At 44.7% G+C, this 22625-nt stretch overlaps 1 protein-coding gene across 1 annotated transcript in view; it reads left to right on the forward strand.

The window, feature by feature from the left end:
* LOC118779324 (potassium voltage-gated channel subfamily B member 1-like) overlaps nucleotides 1–18792 on the forward strand; it is a 38609-nt gene extending 19817 nt beyond the window's left edge. The window contains exon 2 of the mRNA XM_036531371.1: nucleotides 16804–18792. Within this exon, the coding sequence (XP_036387264.1) occupies nucleotides 16804–18735 (1932 nt within the window). The 3' untranslated portion in view covers nucleotides 18736–18792. The remainder of the gene's footprint in view (nucleotides 1–16803) is intronic.
* The last annotated feature ends 3833 nt before the right edge of the window (nucleotides 18793–22625 follow it).

Consider the following 22625-nt stretch of genomic DNA (forward strand, 5'->3'; position numbering starts at 1 on the left):
CAAACCACAGCTGTAGAATATGACATTGAATGCATAAATGGAGAGTCGTGCCAGCTACTCTGAAAGAGGAAGGAGCAAATCATGCGAGATGGTTACAGTTTCAGAGTGTGAAATGTTTTTGCTCGCAATCCTTTTGTTTTGCTTTTGTTTGAAAGCAAAAAAGAAATACAGAGATCAGTGAAGACAGAGAGCTGCTTTGTTTATAACCTGGAGTTTCAGCACCAGCGGAAGCAACTTAGCTGGTTGCGCAGATTGCCAGCTCCGCCCACAGCTCAATTGTAAGTAGGCCAGCATTAGTGCCAATATAGGGGTAAGCTGACTTGTTTGGGTTTCGGTCGAAACTGAGCAAGCCGGCCTGGTTCCAGCTCTTCCATGGAAAAGCGTAAGTGAATCGCAGACACTTAATCCATAAATCTGCATGTTGTCCGTGGTCATGGAGACCTGGAGCTAGCCAGTGTAATATGGTAGTGTGCCCTGTATTGTATATAACCTCAGCTGAGGCAGTTGTGAAGGTGGGAATTCTCCATCTGTCCAAAGGCCAGCCTTAATTTCTAGTTTTAAACCTACATATTTGTCGGCAAGTATACCTACCCATCTGTCTGTCACAAGAACCAACCCTGCTGCACGTGTATTCTACCAGTGGGCTAATAGCAACATTGGGCTAGTAGTTCAACCAGTGGTTACCCAACTGCTGACGTACTGCTGCCTAATTAACACAACTCATGTATTTCAACATAAAACATACAGAGGCATAGATAGATGAAGAGGCAGATAAATAGACAGACAGGCAATTAGACACAAATAAACAGACAGATAGATAGATAGATAGATAGATAGATAGATAGATAGATAGATAGAAGCAAGAGCTGTACAAAGCCACTGGTAACAGCCTTGAAGACAGAAAGACCCATAAAATGCATATGTTTACGTGCAGGGAAGGGGAACATGCTATACATGCCATTCCCCATACCCCCACCAGTTCAGTAATGACATGCAAGATTTAATGATATAATGATATATAAGACATACAGTATGATATGTACAGAGATTCATAGATTTATATATACATAGATTTATATATATCATATATTATTTATAATGTATCATATTATTATCTATAATCTATCATATCTAGCTATGAAAGAGATTATTTGGAAGCAATAGTTTTATGTATTTATTATTTATTTTTACATTTTTAGCTTTCATCGCCAGTTTTTAAAGGCTATATCCCTCTAAACTGTTCTTCCTGTAAATGTCAGATCACAACACTGTCCAAGTTCTTTCTTCATTCTGCTGCTGCTGTTACTTTGTGATTTCTTTTTAGGCCAGCAATGTCCCTCACAGCACCAGCCCAAAGCCTAGAAAAAGAAAACATGAAAGAGCATTCTTACGGGTTTCATAATAAATCTCTCTGGGTTGGTAATTGGAGAAAAGCATTTCACTGACAAGAGAACGTGCTTTTTTAAGCTTTTGCTTCTTTGGTTGGTAATTATTTAAAAAGCAGCTTTTCAAATTTTCATTGAGTGTTTGAGAAAAATGGGTCACTTTTAAGGGTTGTTTTCCTTCCTTCCTGCCCCCAGAATGTCTCTACCTTAAAGCAATGATGACCCTCTATCCTATACACACACACACACACACACACACACACACATACACACTCACTCATACTCACACACACACTTCCAGATAAGCATGCACCTACATGAACACACACACACACACACACACACACACACACACACACACACACACACATACATACACCTAAGAGAACAGACATTCTGACAGATCACACATCCATTCACGCACACAGTGGCCACTCATCCACACACGCACATAACACCCACACGCACTCAGTGTTTTCCCTGTCAGAGGTGCGTCTGGAGAGAGGAGACCTATTTACAGCGGGTCAGCGAGTCCGTCTGTGGCTCCATCCGGAAAGCAGTGATGCAGCCACGCAGGAGTCCTGCTAGACCGAGTTGCTGCCGTCGTCTCCCGAGCCACATCCCACTGACTCACAAGAGAACCTTCCCGTTCTATTTATACCCCTCTGATTTAAATATAGAGACTGAGTCATGGCTCCTCTGCACTGCTATTATCTCCAAAACGTGAATTATTGAAGTGAAAAATGTGCCGCTGATGAGGCGCACCTCTTGTGATGAAATATTCAGGTAGCGTGTGCGGTTTGTGTGTGTGTCTGTGTTCGTGTGTGTGTGTGTGTGTGTGTGTGTGTGTATGTCTCTGTGTGTGTTTGTGTGTGTGTGTGTGTGTGTGTGTGTGTGCGCGTGTGTGTGTGAGAGACCAGTAGGATACATAGGTTTACGATACAGCTATGCTCTCCAGCCACATTCTCATTAGCAGAGTAAAGGCCTGGACAAACCTTGAACAGCGATAACTCATCCTCTAAACACGCAAATCGAAATCACCCAGGTTCAAATGATTACCAAACGATATCATTGGGATCGCCTTCAGAGTCATTTTAAACATGCACCTGCAATGAAAAAATATTGCTACTAAATCACAGCTATGTTAAAAATGGATGTGATCTTATCATTATTATTATTATTATTATTATTATTATTATTATTATTAAGCATCAACACATTTTAAAATAGGAGACAAAATCCTTAAAAAAAAACCTTTTTGGTATGATAAAACCACCCCCTTGCTTTTGAAAAGAAGGATATTTTGGTGGGAAGTATGCATTCCCAAGAAATGAGTGGTAGATAGCTACATCACTATTTGGTTTGCAATCTCTGTCACATGGTTATAAGCGCCATTTTGGTCACCTCCTCTTTCAAACCTGAGTATGTGGAAAGGGAGTTGATCGACAAGGATGTTGAAAGACATAACATTGTTTGGTATGGCCATAATAAAGACAATTGATATTTCTCATTGTTTGTACAGTTATTGTTATTGTAGACAAGCATGGCCACTGTTTGAGAGAGGGTGAGGGCCAAATAAGTTGATTTAGGGGCTAAGACCAAATGCGGGCCCCCTGGTCCCGGTCACAGAGCGCAGACCACTCCATTGTGTTCATGCTTAAGCAGCTCCTTCTGTTGCCATTAGTGCTGCTACCACATGTGTTTGTCTACTGGGCCCAGTGAGGGCTAGGGAACCTGGGGGAGGAGCTTACAGATAAACTACAGGGCTGCTGTCAGCAGCACCTGGAAACCTTCTCTGTCTGCTATCACAGCTACTGCGTACTGTGCACTGCCTTGTGCTCACTGCCACAGCTATATTGCTACTGTTTACTTTCCCCCCCAAATCACTGTGGTCATGGTTACCGTTCACTGTCATTGTGATAGTCCCGTATCACAGTTGTGTATTGTATTATCCCAATCACTGAAGATTTCCCTGTGTGTGCATGTGTGTGTGTGTGTGCGTGTGTGTATGTGTATGTGTGTGAGTGTGTGTGTGTGCGTGTTTTATCAGTGGAAGTGTGGAAAATGGGGCCTTCTCATGTCACCATGGCAACCCATTGCCTTTTGGCAGAGTTGGTTCCCTCACACTTGCAGAGTAGCAATCTGTACATGGCTGCCCCATCAGATCAGTACAACTTGTAACTTGAGTGGCTCAAGGATATCTAATCTTGACATCGTGTCAGACAAATGGATAATTCTTTTAGGCGAGAGGGTCAGTAATACCTCTAGCTGTCTGTGTAGGAATAAATGTAGTATGGGTTACATTTGGATTGAACTGGATTGTTTTGTGACATTATATTTGTTGGAAAGCTGGCTATAACATTCAGGAAGACTGCCTTCATCATGAATGAGAGGATAACAGTGAAACATTTCTGAGAAACAGGGGTTCATCCATCAAAGCGCGATAAACATGAAGAGAAGAGAGAGGTAGCAATAAACAGGAAAAGGCAGAGATAAACAGGAAGGGGGAGGCATGTGTCAGACTTGCTCTGGACCAGCGATTCCCTGTAATCACCACCTGGCGAGTCGCAAGGGGGTTGCCATGGCTACAGCGAGTGGCAGCCCCGGCACGGTTAGCACAGTTCGATCTTTTGATAACATGTTCATGGTTACAGACTGGGCAATGGGAGTGCCAGGGTCAGAGGTCACTGAGCACAAATGAACATTCTAAGTCACAGGAAATGGCTCTGTTCACACTGGCGATTGCTCGCGCAAATCTGTGAGATTTTTTGGAAGATTTTGACATAGTGGAAAGCTGTATGACAGGGAAAAGGGGATCTACTGATCTATGAATCACATTCGAAAGCACAACTCCATTGTGTATTGAGCAGTTTGTAGGGCAGCAATGGCTCAGGAGCCATGTATCTCTGGCCCTATTGCTCATAAGGACTGATGGCTTGGAGTGTGTGTGTGTGTGTGTTTGTGTGGGTGTGTGTGTGTGCTTTTGTGTATGTGTCTGTATGATTATTTGTATGTGTATTTTGATGTGTATTTCATGGGAAACAGTGTAGTTATGGGCTCTTTTGGTTGATTACAATTGCAAATATTTCTGAGTCATTAAGACTACATATGAACACACTGTGTTTATTAAGAGCTAAAGGTGTGCAGCTCTCCCAGCTGTAGTGAAGCTGTGGGTTCATGAAGCCTGAGGTTCACAGTGCCTTAGCGCAGTCCCTTCCTCTGAGCCCTCTGTAATCTGCAGTTTTATTTCCACGCAACTCGATGCCTGTTCTGGACGGAGAGTTCCGCATGTAGATGTCCCCCATGTGCAGCCAGAGACACAAAGACCCTCCTGCTGTCGAGTGGTAAAGTTCCCTCACGCCCCCAGAACTAATCACTGACAAATCCAGTGCTGATGAATGACTAATCCTAGTCAGACTTCGCCAGAGCCTGATTGCAGGAACCGGGCAATCCCCCTCAGGAGCGTGTCCGTTTCATGTGGTCTCTGTGTCCCAAAGCATGACGGCCCCCACCTCCCACAGCTCCACAGCAACACCGCCAGCTGTTCTGTCACTCATGACAGACAGTCTGTGGATCATTTGTGTCTGTGTCTGAGTGCATTGCTCTCAGAGTCAATCCCCTATTACTGACCTAAGGTTTTACCCACTCCCCAGTCTGTGAACCCAGTCTGTGTTCGTGTGCCTGGGAGAAAGAGAACACAGCGCTGTATAGTGGCATATCACACGGGTTGTAACTTAAATGTTGCAGGTTCTATCTCCAACGAGGGCACTGCTGTCGTACCCTTGTACAAGGCACTCAACCTGAATTGCTTCAGCAGATATCCAGCTGTGTAAATGGGTTCTCTGTATGTCATTCTAGATCACAGTTTCTGCTAAGCAAACAGATGTAAGCAAGCTGAACCACTCTTTCGTTAATATGTCCTACACTGTTTTTGATCCCAAGCTTGTGTTTTTCCTCCTTATTTCCCATGAGACGTAACCTCACGCTAATGCATTCATAGGCAGGTCCTACCTGTCCAGCATCTGAACCTTTGTGACTGAAGATGTCAGTCTCCGGTACACCTCACAGACTGTTTGCTCGCCCGGACAGTATACCCTTCCAATGCAAGCTGGGAGCAGAATGGAACAGAACTGCAGGACTGTAGTGCTGTTACTTGGTGGTGTAGCGTGTAGCGTCAGGGGACCTAGTCTTGTGTCTGAAGCTTTTACAGATTTGATTCCAGCTATAGCACTGCTGCTGTACCCTTAAGCAAGGCACTCCTAACAACACAACCTAAATTGTTTCAGTAAAATGTTTGGATGGATATCTATTTTTTACTCTGCAAAGCAAGAGTAAAAAATAGATAAAATCAACTATTAAAAAATACAAACACTACCAAAGCACTCCCCTTGCAACAAATCTTAATCCACATTTGGACACTAGTCTCCAGGGGATTGCTGTCTTCCAGGCCCACGCAGACACCTACAACCCCCAGCTCAGAGTCATCGGCATCGTGTTATTCCATTAGTGTCAGACCATGCCTAGCAATCTGTCTGATTTTCCACTGCCTGAGGGCATCTTCTCTGTCTGCGCAGCACTGCAGAGCACAGCACACAGAGCCTTCAAATGCAGGCTGCACAGAGGAACGCTCTTCCACTGTTTAACCTCATGCTGATCCAGCCTACACACAACACAGCCCCATGTGTCCGAAAACACCTGGGGTACTGGACCAGATTAGTCGGCTGCAAATAAGTGGGTAATGCACAAAATCACAGTGAGCACTGGAATACCTGTTTTTGAAGTATCAGTACCAATATTTGCTGCACTTGAAAAGACATACAGTATGTAAATATGTAAGCACTCTGCCCATGGAACGTTTCTGTAATGAAGTGTTTTGCATTCATTGTCTATATTTCTGATACTTTTGAATTGTGTTGCTGGATGTTCACTCTGGGTTTTTTATTAGTCTTACTTGTGTCTCCAGGAAGAGAATTACAGTGACTGTTTTACCTGAGCTTTCATAACCTCTGCCACCTAACGGGTTACAGGCTGACAGAGAGGAAGTGGTTCTGGTAAATTGAACTCTCAGCACAGTGCTTCAGTGTTTGGACAGGCCTATATGGCCTGCACTCCCCTGGCAGAGTACACTCCTGCACCAGATCCTTTTAAGTGACAGGACTCAACCAGATGCTTCATCAATGCCTACCTCAGCTGGTCCTATTACCACTACGACCTTGGAGTGTTCTGTCCTGGTGTAATCTAGTCTAAGAGACAGTCAGGGGACCACAGTGCATCAAAACGCCCACAGTCCCGTCAGGATTCCACCCCTGGTCCATCCAGAGCAAAGATGGGGGGCAGGTCCCCTGACATGATGAATTTTTTTTGCTGTAGAAGAGGCGGGGTAGGATGGGAATGCTCCCCTCGCTGCCAGTTCTACATGTCCTAGATTTTTTCCTGAATTCTATTACTCTCTGGCTCCTCCCGTGGCCAGCGCATTGACTCATGCTCTGAGTCTCGGGTCCCATCTGCCATTGAAAGGAAATGTTACATCACCAGTGAAAATTCTACGGATAATTTTGAACAAGGGCAGCAAAAGAGGGAAGCTGTTAGAAAGTTCCAGGCGGGACTTTGCTGCTGTATGCTTAAGCAAGGCTTTATCCCTGAGTGGGTGCATTACACGTCTCCTCGGATTAGGCCGCACACTAAGAAAGCACAATTACAACAACAAGGTGAAATCCTCAACTCTCAGCCCTATAAACTTCAATTAAATACCTCCGACTTTAACTGCTCCGACACAGATGTTCATGTGAGAGAACATTGCCAGTGGGAGATAACCCACCACCAAACACACGTTCCACAGGGAGGTAGCTCACCACCAATCGCATGTTCCATAGGTCATGCTTGGCACGCCACAGGAACTCTAACACGCCTGTGCCAGCTAATGAGGATTTCCAGAGTAAGGAGTGCGTAGGGCCTTTGAGAGTTGCTGCACAGTCTGCTGAGCACCACTGCAATAGGACCAAGCATCAACATGTTTGTCTCTCCAGGAGACACACCTGTTAGAGCACACTCAGTAATCAGACACAACCTGAGTTATTTTATTTTTAGATTTATTACTCCCACTGGACAGTATTGTGAGATGAATTAAGAGTTATATATGCACAATAACAGAATTAATACATTTATAAATAGTAAAAATTATGATAGCACCTGGCCCTGTCTTTGGTGTACATTGCACCCTGAAACGGTTGTTACTACAGATGGCCTTGGCAAGATGAGTAGGAGATTGATTGGTGATGGCTCTCCAAAGTCGTTTATTAAACTTGACTGAGGAGCACAGCGTGTTTTAACAGTGACAGAGGAAAAAATTGAATTAACAAGGACCACTTATCTTGCTCCTCCGATTTGTGGCCGTTTTCACATGGTGCATGATAAAAGTGTTGTTTCTATTCCCCATGAGCCTCATGACTGCAGCCACCTTCGGAGGAATATATGCTGATGAAGACCGTAGAAATGATAGAAAACAAGGAAAATAGGATTGTAAATGACTTGTCTCACTTCAACAATTTCAGACAATTGTGCTCCATTATTCCATTATTCCCTTACTCCCCTAGATTTGGGGGTTTTAAATTATTGATGCTGTAACCTTACTGAATGACAAGGTTAAGGATGAAGAAGTGCCTTCATTATGTTACCTCGTGTGGCGTAAGTGCCAGCTTCTGCCATCAGAAATGAGACAGCCTTCCTGAGAGCCTGATGTTTCAGGAGGCTGTTTGTTGTTTCAGAACCAAATCACTTTCTGGCCCCTGGTGATTCCAGGCTTTCAACTCTGTGGCACCAGCAGGATCTCAGAGCCCTCTCCTTCTCCTCTCCCTTTCTCTCTTGCAGTCTCCTCCTGTTCTTTCTCATACTCTCCTTTCCCCTCTCACTTCTCACTCCTCTCACCCCTCTCGTGTTTCTCTCTTAATTTTCAGTTTACGTCAAATTCAGATTAAGTATCAAACTCAAAATGTGCTCTTTTGCTGTAACCATAAAATATTTTATTACCAAAGCATTGTATTTAGAATTATCGTAAACAAACACTGCTATCAATTATCACCAAAGGGTTATTTTTCATTTTCAGAAACATGAAAACAGTAACTATCTCTTCAGTTTCTATCAATAATTGGGAAAGGCATGCCAGCTATCATGCTCTCTCTCTCTCTACTTCCAATCTCTCTCCCCTGTCCTTCTCTTTCTCCTCTCTGTCTCCTTTCTATTCTCTGGCATTGTGCTAAAGGTGGAAATTGACCCCTCAATGTCTCTTTCCTCTTTCCCTTCCATCTCTTGTTCTGTTCTCAGTCTCGCTATTTTCCCCCTCTCCTCCCTCTGTCCTTTTCCTCTCCCTCTCTCTCTCCTTCTTTTACTCTCTTTTACTCTCTCTCTGTCTCTCTGTCATTGCTTCATTACTTTCTTTCTGTTTTGATGGTAATGTGTTTTCCAACTGGGGCAGCTGGCTTGTGAAAAGGTTTTCTGAGCTTTAGAGGTGTTAATGCTCCAATTACACCCGCTGAGAAGGGAGAGGGCCAGGGAGCAGGATGGGGAAAAGAAAGGTGTCAGAGTAGGCCATGAAATCGTCCTCACTACTGTTGCTGTAGCCATTGCCCTTGTGGTGTGGTGCTTGTGCCTGAGCTTTGAAATTTCCCTGAGCTGCCACTTCAAAAAAAAAAAAAATTGCCATTTAGTGCCATGACCTGTGTAATTCCCCTTGATAAAAATGACCTTGTTCTGAAAAACAGAGTTACAGAGTTATTAAATGTGCAAACCGGAGTGACATTTCAAACCCTGCATTAGTCACTGACCAAGGGGCAGTGACCGAGGACAATGCCGGTGTCAAATAATAAAAAAAGAAGTTCACCAGGCGATTACAGCACCACTACATGTAATAGGATTACCTGGACTGCTCCGCTGTCACCAGTTCCAACACAGACTTGTGTTTGGAGAATTGAAAGAGAGAATTCCCTCCCAGCAGGGTCCCTGAGGCAGAGTGGAGGTGCAGACTGGGGATGCTGGGCAAATTAATTCACGCCCACCTTACAAATTCCCAACAGTCCAGGAGAAGCCCGTGAAAACTTCCTGTATTAACAAGCTTTATATAGAAATGCAATCCTATTACAGTTATCCTGTACTGTCCTCAGCCTCAGGTGACAAGCATGCTTCTTTGGTCTCATTTCTCTCTCTCATTCTCTCTCTCTCTCTCTCTCTCTCTCTCTCTCTCTCCCCCCTCTTCTTTCTTCTCTGCCCTTCTCTGGGTTCCGACACTCAGCCATCACACTCCCTGCCTGCGAATTCATTCATCGGTCCCACCTTCCTGTCTCTCCCCCTAACAAGCAACACATCCAGTGAAACACAAGAGGATGCTCTTGACACAGTTCCTTGCTTCGCTTCCCTGAGCGCTGTGCTAAATCAAGCAGCTCGCCCATTATGTGACACTCTGCGGAGAGCGAGAGCAGGCTCTCCTCGTGACTCACTCGTGTCTTTATTACCTCTCTCTGCTGAAAGGTTCCTCAGCCTCCTGCTGCACGGCTACAGCCGCAGCGCTGATTTCAAGATAAAGATTTTCGTTTTTCCAGACAAGGGCTCGACTGGTAACAGCAGACAGACTGGCAGATATCTCTCCTTTTGTTGGTGCTCACCCGCTGTGACGGGGACAAAGGCCACGGGCAACTAGGTGTGCCTCCGCTTTTACCACTGTGAAGAGTCTCTCTCTGTCAGGCCTCACCTTGGGCAACCTGCCCTGTGTGGTGCCCGTATGCTCCTTCACGCTTGGCTGCCTCCCCACACCCCCGTCGCGCGGGACGACAGCACAGCATAGGCTTCGATAGGATGTTTGGTTTGCCTCAGATCAGACAGGGGTAGCCATTCTGATCTAATTACTAAGGTGCACTGAGGAGGAGGAGGAGGAGGAGGAGGAGGAAGAGGAGGAGGGGAAGGGGTGAGGCTCACGTGAGAGCAGGGGGGATACAACACACTCCGTACCTAAAAGCCCCACTTTTCGTAATCACTGTTCCAGCTATGTGGTCAGGGAGCTTCCCATCCTGTTTAAATAGGTGGAAAACTGGAGAATAGGCTCCCCTCAAATCCACCTCAATTTGAAGTCACTAGAGCTCCACTTTACTTGCACCTTCTCCCTCTTACTTGACACTATCAGCCAGAGTTTCCACTGAAATTCTGGAGCCTGTTCACTTGTTGTGGGTAAGGGATAATCTGTTAATGGTGTACAGTTCAAGGACAGAAAAAGTGTAGAGTCTTACCTATGGCTAGCTTCTACCCAACCTCAAGGTCTTGAATTATGTACAGCTTTATACCTTCATCTACCCTTAACCCTGCTCCTATAACACACACTGCCGCATCGACCCCAAATGCTGTAACACACACTACAGCCCTTATTCATGCTGCTGTAACACATACTGCTGCCCCTAACCCCCAAATGCTGTAAAAGTCACACTCTCTGCCCCCTATCCCCGAATGCTGCACCACATCCCTATTGATTTAATGCAAGCTGCTGCTCCTGTGTTTGCACCTGTAAAAGCCTCATTTGTGGTCCAATAGAGGCCAGCTGAAGCACTGCCACAGGTGTGACTTGTTGACTGATTGATGGAGGTCATGCAGGTGGAGGCTCCAGTACAGCAGAAGCAGGCTCTCTACTTAATGACATGGATCACTGGTTAGGAGTGTGGAGTGTGGGCTTCAGAGGCATTCGTGGCTTTGTATGGCTGCGAGGTATTGATTGCTTTAGACTGTCTCGGTGGTGAGCAGCCTTGGTTGAGTGCTCTAGGCACAGGAGTGTCTCTTTGTAGAATGAGGTGGGTGTTATGTTTTGAGTTTGTGAGGTAAATGTGCTGGGTAAAAGTATTTCAGTGTTGAATTTCTGTAGAGGGTGCTGAGCAGAGGTACCTCTGTAGAGAGAGCTGGGTAAAGACATCTCTACAGAGAACATGTTGGGGAGAGGCATCTCTGTGGCTACTGTGCTTGGCTGCAGGTTTTTGTTATTCGGCTATGACTGGCTACTTGCCCAGAGTGCTGAGATGAAGCGTTCAGGGACAGCTGGTCATGCAGATGCACCTGGGGTCACTCACTGCACCGCTAATCGTAAATGAAACGACTCATTAAATACAGTTCAGCCCCGTCTGTGTGCCAGTGTACATCCGTCATGATCTGATGAGCATGAGATCTGTGCAGACGGCTACTTTGATCAGTGACCATAGAAGATAAACACTCCATGTTCCTGTTTCAATGGAACCTTTTTATATAAGCAAATCTTTTCCACACAGATGCGCAAGGGGAAAATATCCATGAAAACTTTATATAGCTTCGGATGCACTGCCATAATTTCTGAGTGTTATGATTGACCCAAAATCTGTGTGTGATGAGAGCAATGATGTAACTCACTGTGGATTCTTTACCTATATATCTATAGATACAGACACATATCTATATATAGATATATTATGCTGTATATGTACTACATTATACAATATTTATACATTTAATTGTCTATGTATTGCTTTACCCAGGTTAATGGCCTCTGAGCCAGACACACACTGAATTTCTGCATTTACGTCACAGACCAACTGGTGGTGTTAAAATTCTAATATGAGCCTCAGGTTGATGCTACAATTTCAAATTCAAATTTCAAATGCAGTTAAAATGCAAATGTGAGTGCGGTTTTGGCGCAAGTGCAAGGGAGCCCAGGATCAGACCCCTCCCTCAGGAGCTGAGGGCCAGAGGGGAATTCAGTCTGAGCCACCAAACTGCAGTGTGGAGCCTTCAGTGCATTGTGGGATTTTGTGTTTAATGGCAGTTAGTGGTGGACCCTGTTAACATATGAGTCCATCAAGTCCATGTCTATTCAAAAAAGTTAACAAGCCCACAAAATGAAACCCAGAAGAAGGTATTTTGTTGGATGTACAATGATACCATCCAAAACAGGCTGTGAAGTGCAAGGAAAGAGGCTGTAAAATCAGGTGGTAACCTCTACAGACCAAAAAGATTTTTTATGGAATACAAAGTTTTTCTCGTTGAGATACGCTTTATTGCATCAAATTTAGTTAGTACCCTGCTATTTATTTATCGGATTATTTATTCCTGTGTGGTATTTAAACTCATTCCTATATTTACTTTCAGAATTATATAAAAATATTAGAATAACCAAAGAATCGTATAAATTCTGAATAAGGACATCCCCTAAGTAAGAGGAAGAAAGGAGAGCCTGAGAGCCCAGCACCTCTCTTTTTACCTAATGGATGTATGTGTGACTTAAAGTCAGGACAGAACAGAGAGCAGGTGAGATAAAACTTTCAAGAAGGTAAGAAGATACTCTTATTTAATTTAAGGGGAGTTTAAATAACATCTTAAATGTCCTTTTCCACAGTGCACATCTGATCCACCAATCAGTCAAGCCTGGTTTCCACTGACACTTCTTAGCTATGTATCTGCTGCTGTAATGAGTCCTGGTACAGCGGTTTGCATTTCAACTGATGGAGTCTCACTTACTGTGACTTACAAACCTTACACTCACTTTAACAGACTTACAAGTGCTGCTACTGACTTGTAAATATATGTGGATTTTAAAATCTCTAGTGTTGCCTATACTTGTGCCTAAATTGCGTATGTGTATAAGGAGATGAGAGAAATTGCTGGCCAGATATGTGCAGCTGCTGGCTAGCTTACGATGGAAGAAAGAATACAAATGTGTGAGCTTGTGTTATTTCATGTTTTAGAGAGATTTCAGCACCACTTACCACAAAAATGATAATCATATGCACATTTGGTGGACATCTCAGTTGGCAAAAATGTGTATATTTTTGCCATTAAAAATTGATGATGTTTGGATGAACAAGATGATGCTGGGACTCAGCACTGATCAATACTTTCTGGCTGTGATATTTTGTGGAGGATGAGCATTTCTACATCTCAAACAGACTGGTGGAAACACAGCTTCAGGGTATGGTTAAATGCAGGGTATCCTCACTGCAAATTCAGCATGTTATCCTTGTGTAACAACTGGGCAACTGAAAGCTGTCAACTCAAACCTAGGGGGCATCACTGTTGCGTCCATTTTTTTCAATCGCAAGTCTAACTGTATTTGCTTTCAAATGATGCTTGACACTAACCATATGGGGAAAAACACAGAGACGCTGACTATCCTTGATCATGTTTACTGGGAGAAGCATCTGGACTGGAAAGAGAATCAGTCAAAGAAACTGAATTTGTATTGGTTTTTTTTTTCAAGCTACAGGCCTACCTAATAACAAACTCAATTTGTTTATGGCATTATCAAGTTTGAGCCAGCACCCAAAAATGTGAAAATATTACATGAAAATACACGGATACATACACATATGTATATACAAATACATATACGTGTGTGTGTGTGTACGCGCACTCATGTTCAAATATTCATTTCTGAAGCCTGGTACCTAAAAGGCGTAACAATTCTTAATAGTTACAGAATTGGGTTTTAATATATGTATTCTAAAATTTAAACAAGACCTTGGATTTTGCAAATCTGTGATGCATTTTGTCTTTTGTGTATGGTGTTTTAAAAGTGTAAAACTCCTGTGATAGAATGTGAAAGATACAATGTCGCAAGTGCTGATGCAGCACAAGACACACCTCTGAACATTTATTATGATTACTTATTTGCTTAGCATATGACCTTATTCAGGGCTGCTTAGCTTACATTTTTACTTCCATGAATACAGCTGAAAAAAAAAACAGAATTTAGGTCAAGTAAACTTTCTCATTGGAACAATAGCTGGGGGTTGAGCCTGGAACCTTCAGAACCTTCAAGCCTTTTTTCTTAGTTTACGTCCTTGGAGCTTTGTATAAACTCAGTTTGAGCTGAAAACCCTGTAGCAATGAACTGTTACCTTCTGGATGCTGCATTATCGCAGTAAAACTGTACTAGTGTTGAGTTAAAATTCCTCACAAGCACTTGGGATTAAATTCACTCGCAAGGACTTTCACACAACTCCAACCAGCCCTGATACTCTTGGCTTTCGTGTCAATCGTCCATCGTGTCCTGTAAAAGCATTGCTCTATCCCGGGACTGTTGTTTCCGATTGGTTGATGCGGGTCAAAACTTGCGAGAAACCGCCAACCCTTTTGGCCACTTTCTCCATCTGAAGCAGTTCGCTGCTAGTTCTAACCGAGCAGGCCAGCCTCTTTCCTTTCCGTCTTGTCTGAAAGGCCACAGCGGGCTTTCCAGGCCGCTGCCAGGATTAATTAAAGCTAATGAATGCTGAGCAATGCCAGGGTGTAATCCTGCAGCCTGGGACGATGGCTCGACGGTGACCTTGTGCGGGATTGACAGCAGTCTTTAGGGAGAAGCGCAGCACGCCACATGTCCGAGTAGTGGCGCCTCACTTTCTCTACTCAGAGCCTTACATAGCCTGCACTGAGCAAGGTACACCTACGGTGCTTTCACAATGTGGAATACTGCTCTGAAGTGCACAGGCAGCCAATATAAGATACGGAGATGTATTCCATTCATTTGACAGACCCTTATCCTGTGGTAATTCACAAGGCAAAGGTGCATAAATGTATATGATAAGGCCATATGAACAGCAATGTCAAGCTTGGAGAGAGCATGTTCCATTGTGACATGGCCATGTCTCAGCTTGTCTCTGGGGAGATGTCTATGAGCAATCAAAGGCAGCATCAGTCCCGCCTCCCCCCCCCCCCCCCCTCCCCCCCCGCACCTGACTCTTATCAGCAGCCCCTTCTAACCCCCACACATCCCCATCATGAACAACAATGCCATTAGTGCAGGCCCATCCCCCTCATCCCCACTCCCCCATTTCACCTCTGATGAGTTCATTCAGCATCATTTCATTTGGCATCACATTGTGGTGTAGCCTGTTGCCAGGGAGATGTTGTGGTCTGCTGTGTGGTTTCAGCGGTAGAGGGAGTTGGCTTTCCAGGGTGTAAAAAGGGATGGAGGTACACACCTGCATCACCAGTAGCATCATAGTGACTGTACCTGAGTAAAATGGAGGGTTGTGTAAACCCTGAGAGCACAGAACTTTCATCAAAGGTGGAGCGGACAGTGAAAGGTTTATTAAGAGATGACCATGTTTTTTCTCCTGCTAGGCAACCAAGTTTAAACAAGGCAAATTAAAGACATTTAACCTCTGTTGTTGTACCGTGAGATCAACACCATAGCGTGCCTCAGCAAATGTTGACATGAACTTCAGCGCAAGTCCCATCTTGCCCTGCTGCTTTGAATGTCTGTAAAACACAAGATCCATCTGCCATTAACAGCATTGTCTAATTGAAAATCAATCACTTAAAGTTTTTAGCTGCCAGATTCTGTGACAGATATGAACACAGCTGTGTTACCTGTGGAAAATGTAAACTGCTTACTTTCAGGCTTTAACTGAAAGCATTACACAAAATCAAATGAAATGTTTCAGCTTCACTTCCTGGCTCTGTGAAGCTCAGTGTTTGACAACTGTCAACAGACGTTCATCTTGCAGGCTTTATTCTTTTGGTTACCAAAATATTTATATAAATAAATGTGACATACCACTATGCTAATGTGTCGATATCATAATATCTTTCAAAATTACATTTGTTGGCTGATCTTTCAAAGCACACAAGCAGATGCACAAATTTAACTCTTGTTTTCCACTCAGTTACTTTCATTCATGCACCAATATTCAAAAGTGTGTAAATAGTGCACCACTCACCTGCGCCACTGAAAAGATGTATCCTGGGAAATTAATATGTAAATTTTAGATGCAAGATGCAAGTGTTGTTTTTCAGACTGAGGTAGCAATTTATGCTATCCACTCTCCCCAAATTACAATAGAAAAAGATGGCGCTAACTGACATGAAGTTTGGTGTTCCTCTTCCACAACAGCATTGAAACTAGCAAGCGAGGTGCAAATAAGTTGTGGTTCTTTTGCATCAACAGGTGCTATTTTTGAAAACAGTATAGTTATGGTATACATGAAACATACCTATGAATATGAATTCATCTTTTGTCTTGAGATTATGACTGTAAATTAATGCATGGTGTAATTCTAGTTATATTTTAGTGTGAAATACTTTATGAGTCAGCCTTGCTTGCTCAAACCTGGCCCTAGATCATATTAATGGACCTTTTCTGCCTTATATATCAGTTTTTACTACCCGGCCAGCTTAGCATTGCATTTTTCATTGATATTGAGAAGGAGGAAGCTCTTGTAACCTGATAAGAGTCCTGAATTCATAATTCCAAACTGTCAGCTCCACAATAGATGCCAGCATCATTAGCCAAGAACTTCCTCATTTTCTTTATTTCAATTCAGATCTGTTTCATGTACGTATCATACATCTATATATATATAGATAAATATATGTATTCTGTTTGAATGAATGAAAACTCTCACATGCTTACTTTATTTTACAGGTCCTGGCCATCATCTCCATCCTGTTCATTGTGCTGTCGACCATTGCCTTGTCTCTGAACACCCTCCCGGAGCTGCAAGACACAGACGAGTTCGGGCAGACGACGGACAACCCCCAGCTGGCGCACGTGGAGGCGGTGTGCATCGCCTGGTTCACCATGGAGTACCTGCTGCGCTTCCTCTCTTCACCCAACAAGTGGAAGTTCTTCAAGGGCCCGCTCAACGTCATCGACCTGCTGGCCATCCTGCCCTACTACGTCACCATCTTCCTGACCGAGTCCAACAAGAGCGTGCTGCAGTTCCAGAACGTGCGGCGGGTGGTGCAGATCTTCCGCATCATGCGCATCCTGCGCATCCTCAAGCTGGCGCGCCACTCCACGGGGCTGCAGTCGCTGGGCTTCACGCTGCGGCGCAGCTACAACGAGCTGGGCCTGCTCATCCTCTTCCTGGCCATGGGCATCATGATCTTCTCCAGCCTGGTCTTCTTCGCCGAGAAGGACGAGGACGACACCAAGTTCAAGAGCATCCCGGCCTCCTTCTGGTGGGCCACCATCACCATGACGACCGTAGGGTACGGGGACATCTACCCAAAGACCCTCCTGGGGAAGATTGTGGGGGGGCTGTGCTGCATCGCCGGGGTGCTGGTGATCGCGTTGCCCATCCCTATCATTGTCAATAACTTCTCAGAGTTCTACAAGGAGCAGAAGAGGCAGGAGAAGGCCATCAAGCGCAGGGAGGCTCTGGAGAGGGCCAAGCGCAACGGCAGCATTGTGTCCATGAACATGAAGGACGCATTCGCCCGCAGCGTGGAGCTCATGGACGTGGTGGTGGAGAAGAACGTGGAGAACGAGGAGACGAGGGAGAAGCTGCAGGACAACCACGTCTCCCCGAGCCGCTGGAAGTGGACGCCCAAGCACGCCACCTCGGAGACCAGCTCCAACAAGTCCTTTGACGGGAGAGAGCTGGGCTCGCCAGGCAAGGCCCGGCCCACCAGCCCACCACAGCACCTCAACGTACAGAAGCTGGAGGAGATGTACAACCAGATGGCCAAGACCCAGTCCCAACCCAACCTCAACAGCAAGGACAAAGGGGGAGCGCAGGGGGACGAGATTGAGATGGGTAGCATCCCTGGGCCTGAGGACCCCCAGGTGACCACGCCCGGGGGGGTCACGGACATGAGGAGCATGTCCAGCATCGACAGCTTCATCAGCTGCGCCGCAGACTTCCCCGAGAGCACGCGCTTCTCCCACAGCCCCACCTCCAGCCACCCCGGCAGGGTCAGCGCTAACCCCGGGCTGGAGACCACCCTGGAGCACGAGCCCATGCTGACCCCCCGCAGCACCTACAAGCGCACGGGGCGGGGCTCTCTCTTGGACATGGGCTCCAAAACTGAGGGCTCACGGCTCAGCTTCTTTACCGACAGCCCGCTGGGCTTGCGCTTCAGCAACCCTCTCAAGTCACGCTCCCTCAAGGTCAACTTCCGGGGAGGGGAACCCGGCACCTCCTCCTCTGCACAAGGGGGCGGGGCTGCCATCTCCGACAGCTCCGCCTTCTCAGACCGCTCCCTCCTGAGCCCTGAGGTGTCTGTCTACACCACGGCCAGCAGCAAGACCCCGCCTAAATCTCCAGAGACCCTGATGCCCACAGTCTTCACCTTCCACGATGCATCCATCAGCAAGTATATCGACGCCGACACAGATGATGAAGACCGTCTGCATGACAGCTCTGACTCCAGCCCCTCCAAGCGCCTGCTGGAAAATACCAGTCCTAAGTTCGGCATCAAGCAAGGGACCAACCATCTGGATGCATCTCAGAGGACCTTGGCTCAGAACTGTGTGTTCCCCCTGGAGAGCCAGTCAGGAGGCGGGCAGGAGAACCATTTGACCCAGGAGCTGCATGTACCCGAGGTAGACAGCTACAATGAAAGACTCTGAGCCAGGGCTTCCCATATCCCACCAGAGAGGGAACAGAATCAGCAGGGGGCAAGTAAGGAACACCAGTAAAAAATAAAGAACACACACAAGGAGCTATATTGCATGGCATGACAAACTTATGACCAAGCCACTGACATGAAAAAAAGGCTCTGAATAATAATATGTATGGTTCTATAGATGGTCATTGAAGGACATGACCGCTCAGTGAATGACAAGAACTTCAAGAGACCTGTGGGAAACTCTTCCTCTCCCTCCATCTTCCTGCCTGTGGAGTGGGCAGGGGTGTGCAGAATGGCAGTAGGCCAAGGGTCATGGCACAGACAAAACCCCGGCGGAAGGTGTCGCCCATACCGGACTTGCGGGACAGGCAAACAGAAGAGAGGGGGTGTGTGATTGTGTCAGATGGAAACACAATTCGGCCAAAGGTGTGGACGCCTGACCAGTGTCACTCTGCCGAGCTCAGTCACACGACATAGGTTAGATGATATGGAAACAGATTGAGTTAGAGGCAATTTGCTGTTGACTTCCTAATGATTTTTCTCCTCAAAACTGGCCTTAGTTATATACACGTATGTGTATGCATACAGTGTGTTTTTGTGTATATATAAATGTGTAGAAAGAAATAAAGAGAATATACATTATAAATATACACATACACACACTCCATCATGTGTACATGTACATTAAGTAATCAATTGAATCTTTTAATTTATTTTCTAAAAGTCAAGTCGACAGAAATCCATGTTTCCTTCACCTATTTTTCATGACCATCATTTTCATCATTTAAACTAGAACTAGGCAGAAATATTACTGGAGAAACATGACACTTTTTTCTGTCCAGTAATGCTCCATTCCCAGCATGACAGCACCTCGATGTGATCATTTTTTAATCTGTGTACAGATGTGATCTTTGTTTTTTTATTTTCTTATTTGCTTCTCTTGGTTTTCATTTTTTTATTATTTTTCCTGATAGTTTAAATAACCAGTTAAAGCAGCTTCAGGATCAGGAAGGACCAGCCTCTTCATTTTTTTGTATTCTTTGTATACACATATACATCTCAAATGCATATAAGCAGGTCTCTCTTTTTCTGGTGTATTTTCCGGTGTATTTCAGTTGTTCCATGACAGAGTATTTGGTCACAAGATGAAAAATGGATCCATCAGGCTCTTGAGGCCAGAAGGAAAGCACTGAAAATCACTCTGATTCTTCAAAGCACTTAAAGCTGGTCAGGAAAATTTAATTTCCACATTTCTACAAAAAAGAGAAAGCCACTAACAAGAAATCATATAATTTCTGAGGAACCTGGTATGGAGCAGAGAGTTGACTGAAAATAAAGAGGCGAAATATATTTTTTTGAAATATTTTCTAAAGAATGGAAACTAGGAACATAAATTACGCAGATCTCGTAGTTTTGCATTTCCATACATAGCTTTATTTTAAAGGGACTGTACTTACTAGAGAACATTAAAGGGAGAATGACTTTATATCATTTGCTATGGTCTCTCAATTTGTGTAAATATTTCAGACTTTGCTGTATCTGTTCTTGTATCCTTTATACAATATGAAGAGCCAAAGAGATTTTCTTTCAGCCAGTAAGAGGAGCTTGGTGGTGGTGGGTGAGGTGTCAGGCATTTGCAACACACTGGTACGTGTGCCCTCCTCAATGTCAGGTCCTCGTGGGCCACTCACACACCTCAACACCAGTAGAGACCAATCAGAAAGAGAGAGCGCAAAGGGGTGAAACTTCAATACATTCTGGAGGGCAGGAGAGAGCGTGAGAAAGAGCACCAGAAAGAGAGAGAGACAAAGAGAGAGAGAGAGAGAGAAAGAGAGAGAGAGAGAGAGAAAGAGGGAGAGAGAGGCATAAATGTATAGGGAAAGAGGAGAGACACTTTACAGCACAGCTGCAAAACACTGTAATTAACTGTCCTATTGAACAGTTTCTATTTTGCATTTTTCAGTTTTCTCACCCAAAAACCATCCCTCTCTCTCATACCACACACACACACACACACACACACACACACACACACACACTCATCATTGGAACTCAAGACAGGGAGTACAGTCATGTGTGTTTGATTCATACATGAGTCATTCATACTCTCCAGCACCTTCCAGAAAGACGTCACCATGCCAGAGATTCTGCTTCTTTTCCACCTGTTGCCATATGACGAATGTTTCTGATTACTTCAATTGCAACGCACACATCTGATATTCTCATGCACTTCTTACTGTAAGCTATTCAGCTGTAGTTGGAATTTATTTAAAACTAAGTATCTGTATGCAGCAGCCAATTCTATGTACAAATAGTTAGCTTACCATAAGAAAAATGAAAAAAAAAAAATCCTAAGTATATGATTTCATTTTTTCACTTTTTCCTCTATTTCCCAAATCCTCCTACCTGTTGATGCATGGAAATAGTAGATATTTTGTGCCTTCAATGTGATAATTTCCCTCTCTGAAACATGCACACACATAAACCAGACAGACATGCAATAGGACGACAGACATTTAACAGCCTGCACAGTTTCCATAGTGACTACAGCTCCATCTTTAATGGAGATGTGCACAGTTTTACTGGTCTAATTAGAGAGTGGGGGGTCTTCTCTCTCTGTCACACACACATACATACACACAAATAGACACACATACACTTCCACATACACACAAATTAAACACATGAACATACAATACACACACCTCACATTAGATGTGAACTCCCCATACACACACACACACACACACACACACACACACACACACACAGTCTCACACTGTCTCACACGTGCACACACTCTTAACGACACACAGAGGCAATTTCACAAGACAGTGAACATAGATATATACATATACTCATACATAAGCCTGCTTCTAGGCACAAGTGCTTTAGCTCATGTTTTTGTGACTGCATTCCTCATCTCATCTGAATGTGAAAGGGTGAAACAGAGGTGTGAAGGGAATGGGAATGAGTGCCGTGGTGTGCTGAATAAATGCTCACCCTCTGTTGTGCGGTTGGCATTGCATGATGGGAGATGAGCAGAGAACGGGTGTAGGGATAGAATGACTGTATCCTCTCTGCCGCCAGTGCAGTTGGCTTTCCCGAGGGCCCTGTGTGCAGCTGTCTTATGAGCTGTGTTCCCACCCGAGGGGTTCCCAAAAAGAGCAAATTGCTCTTTTCAAAGACACAGTGGAAAATAAGGGTTACATCCATCCACTGCAAAGACAAACTTGTGAGAAGTGGGAAGTTATCCCAACTGTCCTGTTGCTCTGATGTTTGTTCTCTTTCTGTGTTGTTCCTCTTAAGAATATACCTGCCCAACATCCGTGATGTTTATTTTAAGGGGAACGCCTTCAAGAAGATGACAGAAACTGGCAGGAAAAGAAAACATCTTTAAACCAAACAGGATTACTATACTATTCTGAATCAGTCACTGACACGGAGGTTTGCTGTTGAACAGCAGGGATATTTTAAGTTCTCCTCTGGTTCAAGCCCAATCCAATGACATATTTCTCCATCTGCCATGACACCGCATCTTTCATCCCTGAGAAAATTTTGTGTGTGACTGCCTGACAGCGTGTGTGTGTGCATGAGCCTGTGTGTGTGTACTTAGATCCTCATGTTGAGATTTTTTTTCCCAAAACAGGGGAAAGGAAGAGAGGTGGAAGTATATTTTGAATGCATCTCTCTGTTGTAATGATCCAACAGGGAGGAGAAATTATAAAGAGTCACAGAGTTCCTCAAAACTCAACTTTGCAAGACTAGGCAGGGTCAGGAGTTGGCATGAGGACAGGAGGGGGGAGCATGGTGGCATTCAGGGACACACCATGGGGCTACTGCTTACCAGCCCCACTCTGGGGGCTAGAGGAGGGCACTGACCAATCAGCA

Source organism: Megalops cyprinoides, chromosome 6 (assembly GCF_013368585.1).
Source record: "Megalops cyprinoides isolate fMegCyp1 chromosome 6, fMegCyp1.pri, whole genome shotgun sequence".
Taxonomy (NCBI): domain Eukaryota; kingdom Metazoa; phylum Chordata; class Actinopteri; order Elopiformes; family Megalopidae; genus Megalops; species Megalops cyprinoides.